Consider the following 16,200-nt stretch of genomic DNA (forward strand, 5'->3'; position numbering starts at 1 on the left):
GCTTTATAAAGTAAATTCAATTATTAAATGCATTTAACAATCTCACATAGATACAGAGAACTCAATATCATCATTTACTTATGCTCCTGCTACCCAGTGAAACTTAATTGGGTATAGCTACCACAGAGATTTCAGCTAGATATCAAAACAATTAATACTGTGATGTAAAAATAGATAAATTACTGTTCATAAAAGAAATGTAATTACTAACGGACAAGAAGTAATGAACTGCAGAGTGCATCCAGTTCAAATAGGATTCTACAATATTTCCTGCAAATATGCCTATAACCATTAAATATATATGATATTTTAAAACATTTTCAAATTACTAACTCCATATACAAGTTTATCTTCTTCCCCAAAGCACTGTGTCTTTAATTGAGCCCTTGGGTTCATAATCAGTTTTAATTTATTATTGATATGTAAAACCAACACATTTCACCAGTGGACAAATGCTTTAAAATGCAATTTACTGATGCACAAACCTGATTTAGTTTATTTACTCTGGAAATAAAAATAAAATGGAGATGTGTATAGTGCATCACTCGACATTTTAAATTAGCCCAAGCAAAGAAGCCTTCCGGAATTATTAGAACTAGTGATTTTGCTTTAGCTGGACATGACAATTTATCAGCCTTTTCCACCCACAATTCCCATTTACCAAACTTTATGGTCCTTATTGAGTCCAAGTTCATTTAAACTTTTCCTGGGGCAAAACTCCCTTTAACTTCAATGAGCATTTTATTTGAAGAGACAGTGAAATACTTAAAGACCTGGTCCTGGAAGCCTAGGAATAACATCTTTTTCATCTCTATTCTATTCATTCAGGAGCAGGTGAGATATTCAGTCATTCCCAGAGCACATAAACTCTCCAAGTCTCTCTTGCTTTGTGCCAGCAAAAGATAGAAATCAATAACAGTAAAATAATGATGAGGCACTGCCTTTATGTGAAATGTATGGTGGTGAATAAGTCCAACCCATTCTTCAGTATTGCATGTATTTTTTACCCCGCAGACTGCAGATATTTGTGCCTTCAGTGCTAAAGGTCAAACCCCACCCTGGGAGCACACACTCTTCCCCACGGAACTTTAGGAGTAACTGGTGAGGAACTGATGAGAAGTGAGCTAACAGACATGTTTTGGACTGAAGGCTGGACTGGCCTTCCCCCAGATATTGGAAGCAGTTTCTTTGAATGTCTGTAATGGGATGCAAAACAGTTGACAAGAGGCTTTCTTGAGTGGGAATCAATCCAAGCCTACTCTGCTGGTGTGCCAGGCAGCACAGAGAGCCCTGGGGGAGGACACTGTCCCCTGGAAAACACAGCCTCCAAAATCTGCTTATGGCAAACTGATGTCATTATGAAAAACATGGTGACCTCAAACTCCACCAACCCACATCAGCACGTATTGCCCAAAACAAAATGTGTTGACAATGGAAACTGAAGTGAGAAGGGAGGGAAACTGATTTACTGGAACTGTTTCATTTGCAGTAACATAGCTCTCATCTTTAGCATCAAAGCAAAGCTACTCCCAGAACTATTCACTTCACTTCTTTCATCCTATCTCCTCTACATCAATTATAGAGGAAGCACATTGGATGCATTTCCCAGAACATTCCCTTACCATCCACCCCTTTCCACAGAAGAGGCTGTGGAAAACAAACCTGTGCCCAGCAAAAAAACTTAGTATAACTGAATAACTAAGTTTATGCGGTGGAGTTGTATTCTTTTAGTTTCTGTACTGACAGCACTGGTGGGACTGTCATAAGTTCCTACTGGCAGTCCAGCTGGCACCAAGGAAAGAGCTGGTAAAGTATCAGATGAGGTCCAGCAGCCCGGTAATGCTGGCTGCAGCTCTGAAAGTTCTGCTGCCCCGTGTCAGGAGGAGGATCAGGCAGAACATCTGAGCTGTCATTAGGTTTAGCCCCCTGCTTCGCAGCCCTTCAGCAGGAGGATCCTGCTGCCCCAAGTGAGTGGAGACACCTTTGGTCTGTGTTATGACTGGTATAAGCACTAATGGTTTGTGCTCAGCTTGTCCCACAGAGAAATTTCTTCTACAGCATTCCGGGCTTTACAGCTGGCAAAACAAGGCAATTACACCATCATGGTCACAGAATGGTTTCAGTGAGAAGGGACCTTAAGGATCATCTCATTCCAACCCCCCTGCCATGGGGGACACATTCCCCTAGAACAGGTTGCTCAAAGCCCCATCCAACCTGACTCTGAGCACTCCCAGGGATGAGGATGTGAAATCAATCGTGTGTCATCTCAAAATCTACACACACCCAAGCAGCTCCAACCATTATCTTATTTAAGTGGACATGTCAGAATTACCATCATTGTGGAGTAGGTGTAGGGGTAGTGGTAGGCCAGGTAGCAGACATCATCTCTGTGAGGGAACTTGATGCTGAAGGTGAGGGTGTAGTAGAACCTTCCCCTCATGCCTCCACCTGCAGCTGCACTCCTGCAGCGGTAGTGGTTTCTGGAGGAAGAGAAGGAGGAGGAAAGTAAATGCTTTTCACTTCTAGATGCACATTTTAAGCAGCCACAGGAAAAATAAGCATTCAGAGAAGCATCCACACAACAGGACTCAAAGCCCAGCAGGGAGTTAGGAGGCAGAACTGCACATGGCAATGCAGGGCACAGCCAGTCACCTGCTGCTGAGGGATGGGAGAACTCTCCTAGGAAAATAAAATCTATTAATGCTTTGTTTTGTTAAGATGCAAATAAAGGAGTCGGCTAATAGTAGCTCATATGGCAGAGTCCAGACATATTTAAACTATGCATTCAGCTAAAATTGCTGTATTTCTTCACATAACCACATTATCTTGCTCAGAGAGGCAGGTTCCTATTCACAGCCCTGAACAATGCCATAAGAAAGTACTCTGCAAAAAGCCTGGAGACTTAGAAAATTTGAATACCCTACCAAACCAACTATTCAGTTCCACCACAGGAAGAAAAGTGATGTTTCAGGAATAAAAATAAATAATAAATAGGACATACATAAAAATATTTCAGACACCATCAAAGGCACTTTGCTGAGAAGGAAGAAGAGGAGAGTGAGTTTGGGTAGAGAGAGGGCATGAAAGACTAGTGACCTCATACAGATTTCCCAGTTGTGACCAACACAAAAATTCTTCTTTGTATTCATTTTGGGGTTTTTTTAAGACTTGACCCTCTCCCTCTCAGGGAACAGTGAGGACCAGTTGTTCCCTAAAAAACAGGGAGCTGAGCTTGACATGGAAGCCAGAAGAGCAGAGAACTCTTGAGGCAGCACCTATCAGGGCATGCCTGGGGGCAGCAGAGGAGCTCAACCACAGGTTCAGATCATCAGACAAGACTGTGGTGGTGAGGCAGGTCTGGGTCCAACCAGCAGGTCCCTTCATGGGTCAGGATCCAGATCAGGATGTGCAGCAAAGCAGGGGCACAGCAGTGACTGAGCTGAAGCCTCACTACAGCAGAGCTCTGGGTGAGGCTGTAGTCAGCACTGACAAGGTCTAAGAGAGCACACAAATCCTCGACACCGCCTTCAGTAAAACTACAAATCCTGTAACAAGCTCCTCAGTCTAGTGTCGGGAGCTGATCTCTTGCAGGAGACTTACTCTGATGAAGAGATGACTTCAGGCTGAGTAGAAAAGTTTTCTTTCAGCAGAGATGAAGTGACAAATCATGCACTTTAGGGAGAAGCCTCAGAGCAAATTGCATCCATAAGTACATTTCAAACAATATTTTTCCCACATTGCAGCAATTATGCTGTTGCCAAACCTTCTGATTCTGAAGGACTGTGAGGTTTCTTTGACAAATGTCATCATCAATGTTGCATTAAAATGCAAAATAGAAGAGGCAACCAAAAGATGCAATTTCACCTCCTGAATTTTACAATACTACTTTATTTTACCATTGTTCATTTTTATTCAAAGGGGTGGAGAGAAAAGATAATTATTCTTGTCAAATTTTCCAAAATAATCAGCTCTTTTTCATAAGGGAGAGACAATACAATGCTGCTAGGTTTTCACTTGAATTCAATAGTTAGAAACATGTGGAGTGAGTGATACCAACTGGATCAATAGATAGTGCAGGAATACTGAGTCACAGTGGCAACCTGAAAAGACTATGATTTTATTTTCAGTTGAACCCTTTACCCCAACATTTCTTTTGAAAATAAAGCACCTTAATATTGGACAAAGATTAAAAGAGAAAGAAAAAAGTCCAATAAACCCACAAATACAGAAACTGGAACTTAGCATTTATATATGTATTTCAGTGGATGGATGGTTAAAGTCTGGTATCTTTTTGAAGTCAGAACAATGACATTTAATATGGTTCCTGTTAATTTTGACAATGAAGGATAATTAGGAACCATTTCCCGCATGGTACAGAAGGACAATGCTCACCTCCATGGCCTCTGTTACACTGAGTGCCACTTGGAAGGTTAGATCACCTTATGAATAAAGTGTGGTCACAAAAGTGCTGAATTGTTCCAAGTCTTCCCCTCCAAGCTGACATTTTAGAGGTGTGGGAGAAAGCAGGTCTTTGCAGGCAGATACTGCCTAAATATCTGACACAGACTTTATCCCTACTTGTCCCTAGCACTGCAGAGTGAAGGCTTCTCCCTCTGTAGTCTGTAATTCTGCAGACAGGTGTCCTCTCCTGCCTAAAATGGCCGCTTTAACCCAGGGGTTTCGCAGCAAGGGACAGCTCTGACCCTGATGCCACACTGGTAGCTCAGTGTTGCTCACTCCTGCCTGCTCAGACACCATCCCAAGGGCAGGAATGCTCTCACAGCACTGCTCAGCAGACATTTCATCCTTGTTCCCAGCATCTCTGCTGCTCCACCCAACTACCCACCCAGAAAAGACGCTCCCAGACTTTTGAATCACTTCTTGACACATGCTTCAACCCACAGCAAGCTATCTAGCAGTAAAAGGAAATTCACAGGTGGCTTTGGGAAGCTTCAATATTCTTCAGTCTTGCACTGAAAAGGAAAACCCCTGTGTGCAAGCAGTATAAATGATCATGTACTTTTACTGTATATAATCTGGTCTCCTCACAATCCGTCATACAAAGCAGTAGCTCCGAATAATTTTGAAAGAAACCTAAAAAAAATAACATTTTTCCTCTGTGCCTCCCTCTCCTCCTACTGCTGTCAAGCCAAAATAACTCTATTGCTTCCTTTTTCCTCCACCAGATTGATGCTTTTTAGTTCCTCACCACTTTTTCATCAGAACACCCCACCATATCAGCATGGAGCCTAAAGCAACAAACAAGGAAAAGGAAAGGAATAAAAGACTCCGGCAACATCTGGTCCCCACTACCTTATTTGTCTTCTCTTTCAAAAACATGTTGAAAGTCTCTCATGCTTTCTAGAAGCTAACACACTGGTTATTGGAAAAGGAAAAGAAAGAGACCCAAGTGTAGTTTTTTCAATGAACATCTAAGCTGTACCTGTGCCTTTCAGTCACTTTGTAGTAGTGAAATCACTTTGCTTGCTGCTCTCCTTCAGAAAAAAATGCACAAGTATTGTATTTCCAGCACAGCAGTGATGAAGAGTTAATTAATAATAATTATATTACTTATCTCTTACTCTGCAAGATAATTTTTTGAGCTTAAAAAAAAATCTTTGCAAACATTATCTGATTAAAACATGCTTCCCCATTTATCTATTCCATTCTTTGGGTGGCAGATAAGTGACTCTAATTTTCCACCCTTTGTAGGGGGAAAACAGACAGACAGGAGAAGCAGCTTGGACAGAGATGCAGTCAGGAAGGGAGCTGGGTTGTAACCGAGGATTTCAAAAGGACCAAGTGATTCAGGAGCAATATCTCTTGGCCATACGATCTTTAGACTTCCTATCTGCAGCATTTAGTACTGTAAAATACTAAATGTATTTTAGTACTGTTGGATGATGGAATGTGGTATTTTCAGCTTAGACTAAAATGGCCAAAGAAAGTATCAATATCCCAGAGTTCTGGGCCACTTCAAAACAGAGTTCAAATGGAAAATAAAATGTTTCTCTCTTCTAATCTGTTGATCCATTCCCTTGGTCCAAAATACTTTCCACCTGGAGTTTGGTGTCCTCATTTTCCATGTCTGGACTTCTTTACATCTCTAAGTGTAGTTATTAAGTGCAAAGACACTTCAGTAGCACCCTGATTCATACCATAATAACCAGTGTTTAACAATTTTCTGGGCATGGCTGTTATTTTGAGGTCTGCCACATTGGAAAGCAAAAAATGTACAACACAACTTCCTTTCCAAAGGGCAAATCCCTGATAAGATATTTTTGTTGCCAATATTTCAGGCAGAATCCCAGCTGAAGTAGCATATTCCCCCAGCCATTGTGCCATTAAGGCATTCAGTCACATTGCAAAGGCCAGGTGCTCTCAGAGAGGCTGATGTCTCACCCTCTCACAAGTATTAATTATTAGAGCAGAGAAGTGACCTGCTAATGTTATCTTTATTTCATCTAATGTGATTATAAAGGTGCTGAAAAGAGAAGATCTAGTTCTGACATGGTTGTATCATTAAACAGCCAAGTTTTTAGTGCTGATGTGAGAACAAAACACTCCATGTACCTCCTAACTACCTGACCACTGTCTGAAAAAGCTGGAGGTTAGATAATGTGCTTAGAATGAGCCATGAAACTAAGGGCACAAGCACATTGTCACCAATTCAACACTCAGCTGCCATTATTCCTTAAATAATTTGCCAGAAAGGAATATTACTCAGTGCATAAAAGCTGCCAAGACAGCAAGAGAATTAGATGATCTTATTGTAACTGCAACTGTTTATCATGGGTGTATCCTGTCACTTCACAGAGACAATAAAATAGAGCAGAAGTGTCACTCAGCTACTTTCTGACAAGAGCTCTGGTAATATTCTCCACAACATAAAAACTCTTGTGAGACGTATGAGAAAGGAACACAGTGACAAAGCTGTGCCACAACATTCATCTTTATGAGTAAACTACCCCATCCACAGGGAAGATGAATGCCAAAGATCAGCCAAGCTGCTTCACACAGACATCTCACCAATGAGCTTTTCCTCCCCCTGTCCTTCAGCTCAGAGGTGTCTCTCTGTGAAGGCCCTGCTGCAAAAGCAACTAAAGGCATGCCTGGGTTCCTTTGTATTTTTGAAAGTGTATCACTATTTTCACATATTTATTAATAACTCCTGGTAAAAATAATTGGATGAGATTCCCTTCAAAATATGCACCCCCACCTTAGGGTACTTGTGACCAGGGTGAATGGAACTGAAGTGAGCTCTTTCCCCAAAATACTGGCAGCGTGATATCACTGTAGCAATCCCAACTCCTCCTCTTCTGAGACAAAGCCTGAGCATTCCCAAACCACACTAGTTTCACATCCCTCCCCCTTGCAACTTCTAAAGACTGAGAATCACTTCTATAATCATTGAAATAAAAACATTAACGTTTCAGTAGAGGTGAAAATGTATTTATGTGTGTGCATGCACATTCTTGTGTATACAAAAATATGTGAAAACCAGAAACACAATAAATGAGAGACAACAAGTACTTATTCTAGATGATTATGTTGACATATAACTCAATGTACAGCTAGCAAACACAGAACATTCCAAATCAATAAAACAATTCTCTCATATATTCTGAACAAGAATCTGATTACAGGCTTAATTGCACAATCATGGCTTAATCTTGGAAGTCAGCTGCTGTTTAATCACTGCACAATAGCTGCCTTGCTAATGATATGGGAAGCCACTGCAGTGGTATCCAGCATGATAAGTCTGCCCATTCTCAGAGAAGCCAGAGACTACAGGCATGTAAAGGGAAACCACTGAACCACATATGTGAGCTCTTGAGGTAGAAAAGATTAAGGTCAGGTGCATGAAGGTCAGCAAAGAGTCCTTGAAACAAAATAAAATAGCTACTCAAGTGCTGTAGACAGATGTTAGGCTGAGAGAGGATAATCTGGGCCTTCAACCCCCCCCCCCCAACCCTGGAAAAAAAATTCCAGCAGAAACTGGGACAACTTCTGAGGCTCTGGCACACTGCAAAAGCAGCCTGAAACAGGCAACTTGCACAAATATCAGCACTGAGCTTGTCAGGATTCCTTTACACCACTGTTGTGTGTTCAACCCATTATTTGGCTCCTCAGCTCCTGTGTCTCTCGCAAAAGTCTGAGCATGCAACAGAAAGATAAAGATCCCATCCAGCTCTTTTCTTCACAGATAGGGGAAAACAACTACACTACTTCTTCCTTCTGGGCAAGGGAATCCTGCATATTCCCTGGCATCTAATAGCGAGATCTCACTTGTGGCTGTTGTCTGAGGGTGGAAGAAGACAACACATTGAGCCAGCACCAATTTAGAGTGGCAAGAGGCTCATGACATCAGTGCAGTTAACAGAAGTGAAACAGTAGAGAAAGGAAGTCGCAAATTATTCACCAAAGCTGCACTTACTTGTAGTAGCAGATCTCCTGGCCTGCCCGAGTCCAGCGAGGTCTGCCCTGCAGAGCTTCCCTCACTGAGTACATGACCAGCTGCATGCCTGCAGAAAACAGGACAGTTTCAGGTGATGTGACTTCCCTGGCTGGAAAAGACAGGAGTGGGAAGGAAAAGGCTAAAGAAGCAGCATCATTATTTTGTCTGTGCTCTCTCTGCTGAGAGTTTTTGCAAAGTAAATACATTCCCAAAGCCTCGTGTTTTGTTCTGAGACAGTCATGTCTGTACAAAAAGTCCCTCCAGAAGAAATGAGCTGAATGGAGTTTATTAAAAAATAAATTATTCTTCTGGCCTTTGCAAACCATTTTGTTTACAAACAGAGGAAGGGAAAGAAAATAATATGAATCATGGCATCAACAAGATCAGTAATTTTGTTAGTCTAATATTTTATGCTTGGCTGCACTATTATTGAACTCCCAATCCTACCATAGCATCAGAGATCAGTGTTGCATCTAGAACCCTGAAATCAGCAAGCAAAACTACAATGTTTTAAACGTACTATTAGTCCTAAATACCACCTAAGCATCATAAATGCTGATAACAATAGCACTGCATTATCCCAGAGCATGATCTCTTCCTGACCTCCAAAATATTATTGTTTCATGCCCTGAGGGGCAAGGCTTTCTCTGATCTGAGTGCACTTCCATTACTCACAACTCCATGAAGCCATCCCATCTGCAGGGAGTTTTGTATTAATTTCCTTTGCTCTTTAGGGGGGATGAGGATGCTGCCCTCCCCAGCAGGGCTCTCTGCTCAGGGTGTCCCTGGCCAGGGACTGCAGGGGAGGCTCCTGTCAGCAGCTCCAGCAGACCCAGCACAGCCACAGCTGAGGCCAGCAATGATGCTGGCACCACTTCTGTGAGAGCACATATAAGAAAGAGAAAAATGCCCTCCCAAGTATTTTTGAACATTGATAAGGTGCCCCCCAAGCCTTCTCTTGGCTGTTCTCGTGCTGCGGGGAGGTGATGCTTGAAAATCATTAATACTGATAACATTTCCATTAATAGCTATTCAGCTCCCTTCTTCCTTTGGGTTTCTCTGTTAAGCTCTCCAGCACTTCTGGAGCCCAGAAGTATCATCAGCAATGGCTTTCCAGCTCACCTTGGGCTGTGCTGTGGGGCAGCACTCACTCACCACAGCCAGGAGCAGCCTCTAGAATGCTGTTTTCTGACCCAGTGCTGTGAGTTATGTACAAGAGACAATTCTGTGTTTGGTACCAGGACATGGTCACCACGAATTTTGAGAGACCCAGGCCTGCCCAGGTGCCCAGCTGATCAGGGAAAGGATGTGAGGCTCAGTGTCTGCAGGGCTCTTGATATCTGAATGCCAGCTCCTGCCCTTCTGAGTCCAAAGGACTCACACACGAAACTGTCTCGGAGCAATGGTTGCTCCTAGTCTGCCATTTCATTCTAATGGAAAAAAAAAATTCCTTTTTACTTCCCCTGTGGAAGTGTTCAGTTCTAGAAAACAAACTGAAATCAGGGTTCTGATGAAATCTCCCATGGCAGAGTAAGTTAGTGAAAGAGGGGGAAGGAGACAGGTGGAGGCTGTGCCTCCTGTCTTGCTCTGCTCCTGGCCACAACTATTTCATTAAATATCCTTTCTGCTGATTTGAAAGTCACACAGTGCCATCTAACCAAATGCAAATGGGAAAAAAATCAAACCAGACAAGTAACCAGGAGCTGCAAAGAATTGCCACCCAGGGCACTCTGGCACTACATCACAACTGCAGGCTTTTTTCTCAGAGTGTGGGCATTAGCCCAGGAAGGTGCAGAGGGAATGTGACAAATAAACAGCATCTCTTACCACTGCTCTGTGTAAATGCTCTGCAAGTGCTGGAAGGGGTAGTGAGCCTTGCTCAGCCAAGCCAGACAAGCTGGATCTTCACTGCCCACAAAGGAATTGCTAATAGCCAACCCCACAAACAAGCCATCCAAGAGCCAGCCATGGCTTAGCCTCCCTCCTTAGTCCAGATGGTATTTTCACATTTCTCTTCCAAATATATTATTCATTGCATGCTTGAACATGTGAGTCATGCGCAGTTTCAGGTACACAAAATTAGATTATAAATGCTGACAACAGCCAAACTAGCAGATAACAACCTTCCACCAATAACAGTCTGAATCTCTGGCTACAAGAGTGAAGGGACTAGGGGCTACATCAACAATTGCATTGTGGTTTAAAATAGGACATGAACATCCTTCATATTCAGGCTCCTGGCACACACACCACACTGAGTTGTTTGATAATTCAGGTAAGAACTATAAGATGACCAAAAGAATTAAATTGGGGTCTGTTTGAATACTTGAACTTCAGCCCTTTGGGTTAAAGAGTAAATGCCTTTTAATTTATCATGCCACTCATCCAGCCAGTTTTAAAGACACAAGTGATTCCAACTCCTAAGACTGTTTGTTATAGGTACATTGATCCTCAGAGAGTTGTCCTGGTGATGCTAGAGGCTGTAGCCACAGGGCTTCAGAGGAATGCAAAGTCTAATATTATGGACTTATTAAACATTCTGAGCCAGGTCTTGGAGCTGGTGTAAATTAAGAGAGCTCCATGGAAACAAACCAAAAAAAAACCCCAGCCCATGCTAGCTAAGAATTCAGTCCACAGTATCCCTGCATGAGAAATAATTTCTTTCTAAAAAGGGCATTGAAAGATGAGATTTGCCCTGCCTGTTTCTGAACAATTCTGCCTTTCTCCTGAACCATGACAGGAGCTCAAGGACAGCAAGGAACAGAATTTTTTATCTTCATTAATATCAACAGAAATTTCAGTAGGTCTGAAGATGTCTTACTAGATAAGACCGAAGAATCCCTAATATTTGTTTGAGGATTATCACATTTACTTAAATCTTAGAAGTACTTTTCAATTCTATGCTGTTCAATCAGTTCCAACAGAATGCCTTTCCCCCTCAACCCTAGTGCCATTCTTCCTCAGTTCTGGTCTATAAACACAACAGTGATGTTTATTTCCCTCCACAAATCCACTCCTAGGTCTCAATATTCAGTTTCCTCCTCAGTCCTCCTGAGGATAGACAAGAGTTCCTTGACAAATACAAAGTGACTTTCTCAGTGGACTTCAGGGCAGATAAGATTGAATTTACAGCCTCCCTTATAGACACAGAGAGTTTGAAACCTTTATGGCATTAAAAAGATATTCTTGTAAAGAGAAGGCTACCCCAATTCCCCCAAGGCTCATACCATAATTAAACTGGCTGTTGAACTTCTCACAGTTGATGATGTTGAAGCGATAGGGAACCACCGACTTCATGTCACGGACCTCGAAGTAGAACCACTGGTGGTGCTGGCTGCTGTTCACATCTGCATTCACAATTAGGTCATACTCAAACCTGTAAAAGAAAATAATAAAAGCAGCGGCCATGAACACCTCCCGTCTGCCACTGAACATGCTGACAGCAGGCTATGCAGTCAAATTGATTGATATTTTTGCAAGCATCACCATCAAACACCATTAAATACTCACACTATAATAGTCAAAACATTTTGAGCTCTGTTTTCTGAATCATGTTCCTTCCATGACATCCAGGTGTTAGAAGGCAAAATAAGCTCCACATCATCTAACCTGCTTCCCTGGCTGACCCTTTCCAAACTCAGGAGAAGGCACCATCCCGATGCTGTGGCCACAGCAGCAGGCAGGCTGGGACACCTCTGTGCAGGGGTACTTACTCACGCACTTGGATCGCCTTCCGAAGGTTTCCCGACTCAAACTTGGAGAAAAATGTCAGACAGCCTGGAGCAGCTGGGCTTGAGAGACTGCTGGAAAGCAAAGCAAGGACACCTGTAGCAGATTGCTTCAAAAAGAAGCCTTCCCCAGCACCTTTTATATGCTAAAATTTGCTTTAATAATTTTTTTAATAAGCAAGACCTTGGGAAGGAGGAGGTGAGCAAATCCATAACCTTCCGATCCAATGCAGCTTTTTCTCTCTACTCTTGCTTAGTAATTGTAAATCATATCTTTCCTTTTCCCAATATTCTCTTTTGTCACTGTCCATGTTTGCTTTCTTTATTCCAGTTACTTTCCAACTGGACTCTTCCTATTATTTCATTAATTACAGGAGGCAGCATTATACCATTACTCCATAGTTACTCCTCCTTCATCTGTACAGTTTCTTTCTCCCACTGCTTAGAAAACTTTAAATCAATCCTAAGTAACTTCATAGCTTTCTCCTACCTCAAACTTTCACCTCTTTTCTACTCCAAAAAATGTTCTCCAAGTCACCTATCCTTCCTCTGAACGCAATTTCTTTAAAACTTGGGATCCTCTCAACTGCCAAGTGCTAAATCTCCTCACAGACCATAGCTGAGTGCTTACAGCTTTCACAAGGCCAGATGTTTGAGAGTTTTTTTTGAAGTGCTGTGTGAGTGTCACACTTGTGAAACATGGTACATCTACAGCCTGTGACACTGGCTGTGCAGACACTCCATGGGAAATTCTGCCACAGGGTCTGGAGAAGATGGATTTGTCAGTACAGCTCCCAGCACCTCTGTTTCAAATCACTGCATGCAATGCAGACAGATCCAGGGACAACCTACAGTCCCTTTGATGTATGGATTTTCTCGTTCTGTCTGAAAGTTCTGATGATTTCCTGTTCCAGTGGCTTTCACAGCAAATCCTTTCCCTGGAGTCACCTAGAAACAATCTAACCACCTGGATATTTTCTCTGGTAGGCCTTTATCTCCTGTTACTTTGCCTTTATCAGAGTTGATCAAGTAAACTGAGCTCACTGACAGCACTGGCAGTGCCTCTGGTTGCAGCACTGAATTTAAGGGACCCACCTGGGATCATCTAAATCAAACACAGTTCTTCCTATCACATCCCCCGGCTGGATTAGGCGGCGAACATCATCAAGGACTTTGTCTCTGGGAAAAAGAAAGCAGCAAATCAGCAAATTGTTGCGACAGTGTGGGAAATATTTATATAGTCTTCTAGAAAGAGTCTTAAGAAATTATTTTTAAGGACTGGAAAGGATTTCCATGTGCTAATTCCAGGTGAAATTTGTTTTTTCCCCATTGTGAGAACACGTCTGCTCCACCCTCATTACAAGTAGCCTGTTGGGTTAAATGACTGATTCTGGAAGATTATTTATTCACTACTGGATTGTGTCAAATTTGATTTATCCTCAGTTCTTCCCAGTCAATGCCAACCCCCAAATGGCCAGTCTTACTCTGTGAGGAAATATCTGCCATTACTACAAACCTACTAGTCTGACTCATAGTGAATATTGACTATAAGTCAAGCTGATTTCTACCCATTATTAAACAGAGCTTCTCTGATCCCTGAAGATGATCAAATGTAGAATACCAGATTTTCTTCCTGTCCTTTGAAGCAATCATGTTATGCCTTGAAGCATGATATGATTAGTCCCATTTCAGCCATACAGTTACACATGTTGTTGTAGCCATAAAAGCAGAGCTTTTAGAGCAACAGTGCAAGAAGATGGTAGAGTGATTTTCCCTCTAAACAAGATTTCTAGCTCATATTACCTGCAGAAAGAATCATTCTCCTACCAGTCAGAAATCAGTAGTCTTAACAAATGCCATTAGTTGATCAACTCTAAAGTTTAGCATAGAATTCACAATCTTTGCTGCCCGCTACTAATCCCCTATACCACTAAAAAGAAATATGAAGTTATTGCATATAGGTCTATGTCAAGCCAAAAAACCTGTAGTTTTAAGAGCTTTCTCTCCCAGCACAACTTCAAAACACAGCTTCCCACTCATCTGAGCACCTAAATAATGAGAGGTCCTTTCTGAAAGGATAGATAGTATTTTCCCTGAAAAAGTCAGATGGGACCAATGATGCAAGCACTAAAGTGGCTGGAAAAAGAGTAAGACTGAAGGTAAAAACATATCTGACAAGGGCACAGAGGCTTCTCCATCTTGAAAATAGACTTTTTCTCATTTGTTTTCTAACAAGGTCATAGATTCACAACCCAGCTCAGATTCCCATCTGAGCTTCGCATTGTTGATGAATTTATCAATTAAGGCACATAACTGGGTAGCAAAAAATTTGTTCAATAACTTCCTAAGGCATTCAGAGCCGTTAGAGTCAGAACATACATAAGCCAGTTTTGAGCCCAAGAGCTCTCAACATGGTCACTACATTAAAGCACCATCACCTTTGGACCCCATGCTTGCGCTCCAGCACGGGCTTGCTGTAAGGAGGTGGCTGGTGACCCCAGAAATCCGGGAATGCCAGCTCTCTGTAGCCTGGGATGGACTTCACACATTTGGCCCTGGCTGCGTAGAAACAAGGGCTGTGGAATGGAATATCCCCTTGATGTTTCTCCAGAAGATTTCTAACTATATCGCAGCTCTCCAGCCTCCCTTCAGGACCAGGATTGATCGAGGCCTCACAATGAGGGTAAAACACTTTTTTGTACCAAGCAGCATCTTTTAGGAGAGAGCGCAAAGCAAACGCATGACTCCTGGCTGGATCTTCCTCCTCACAGAAGTTTTTATCCTGGCCTTTTTCAGCAATGTCTCTGTTTTCATCATCCTTATCCCATATGCATTTCTCCTTTCTCCAGCTCAGCAATGGGACTTTGAAATCCTGCTCTCCTGGATCTGGTCCCGTCTCTGTGACACTTTGGTTTCTCCATCTGCAGTTTGGATGCTTCACAGAAGTATCACTTGGAATGAAATGAGAGGGAGTAGAGGGAAGACTCTCAGTCATGTCCTCCAAGCTCTTCTTTCCCTCAGACTCAAATTCAGGCTCCTTTAAATTTAAAAAGCAGAAGAAATTAAAATAAACTACAGACAGATTGTGCCTCCTTCCAGAGGAAACCTTTCAAGGGGGAAAAGAGGAAATATTTACACATATCCCAAAACTGTACTCAACCAATAAAACAGCCAGAGCAAAATCAGTGCATGGACCACCTGCCAGCATTTATCTATCCACAAAGCTGTTTCAACAGCAATCCTCAGAAACCAAAAGGATCTGATTGGAGATGACTCGCCCAGATGACTCAACCCAAACCAATCATTCAAACAAAGAAGGGAAGATACTTTGCAAGGCATTTTTTTTAAATATAAATGTTACAGGAGAGTAAAGGTGGCCAATCTGTCATGCAAAACTCCACCCCAGCTTCATGCAGGAGTATGATTTAATCCCATTTGGCTACTTATGGTCACAATCAGTATCACAATATTCTGTGTACAGGAGATAAATATGAATTTGGAAAAGATTTCTGGGTTAATGTGAAACAGGGTTTTCAGCTCTCCTAAATTCCAAAACTTGTAATGAGTGAAATATTCCTTATATTTTTTTTTGTCCCAAGCATCACTAGAAAAAAATTATTTGAACCGTTCATTTCATTCAGTGGCCATGCAATCTCCTCTTCCTTCAAACCACTAGTTGACAGTATTTACTTTTCACATCTCATTCTGATCTTGATATTGCTGTTGAAATTGCCAGCAAGGATACAAATTATCTGACAGATTTCTCATGTGGCAATTGATTCAACAGTGCTTACTTAATCTACACCCAGACAAATGTGCATCAAACATCATTCCTTTTATCACTCATAATTCAGACCAATAAACTACTGCAAAAAGTCATAATTTGGCTTTCTAGTCCTGTAAGACTTACAGATTCACTTTTGAAATAGCCTCGTCTAGCTAATACTTGTCAATACTGCCTTTCAAGTATTTCTTAGATTCTGGAATATTCACAAATAAAGGAAACTGCACTAC

At 41.9% G+C, this 16,200-nt stretch overlaps 1 protein-coding gene across 1 annotated transcript in view; it reads right to left on the bottom strand.

Moving 5' to 3' along the window:
* The window catches only part of AGBL1 (AGBL carboxypeptidase 1), a 267,851-nt gene that overhangs the window by 189,920 nt on the left and 61,731 nt on the right, over positions 1–16,200 (bottom strand). Inside the window, exons 11-16 of the mRNA XM_041418903.1 lie at positions 14,625–15,223; positions 13,282–13,365; positions 12,172–12,261; positions 11,686–11,834; positions 8,438–8,525; positions 2,333–2,480 (exon numbers count right to left, since the gene is read on the bottom strand). Of these exons, the coding sequence (XP_041274837.1) occupies positions 2,333–2,480; positions 8,438–8,525; positions 11,686–11,834; positions 12,172–12,261; positions 13,282–13,365; positions 14,625–15,223 (1,158 nt within the window). The remainder of the gene's footprint in view (positions 1–2,332; positions 2,481–8,437; positions 8,526–11,685; positions 11,835–12,171; positions 12,262–13,281; positions 13,366–14,624; positions 15,224–16,200) is intronic.

Source organism: Onychostruthus taczanowskii, unplaced genomic scaffold (assembly GCF_017590055.1).
Source record: "Onychostruthus taczanowskii isolate IOZ18803 unplaced genomic scaffold, ASM1759005v1 scaffold6, whole genome shotgun sequence".
NCBI classification, from domain to species: Eukaryota; Metazoa; Chordata; class Aves; order Passeriformes; family Passeridae; genus Onychostruthus; species Onychostruthus taczanowskii.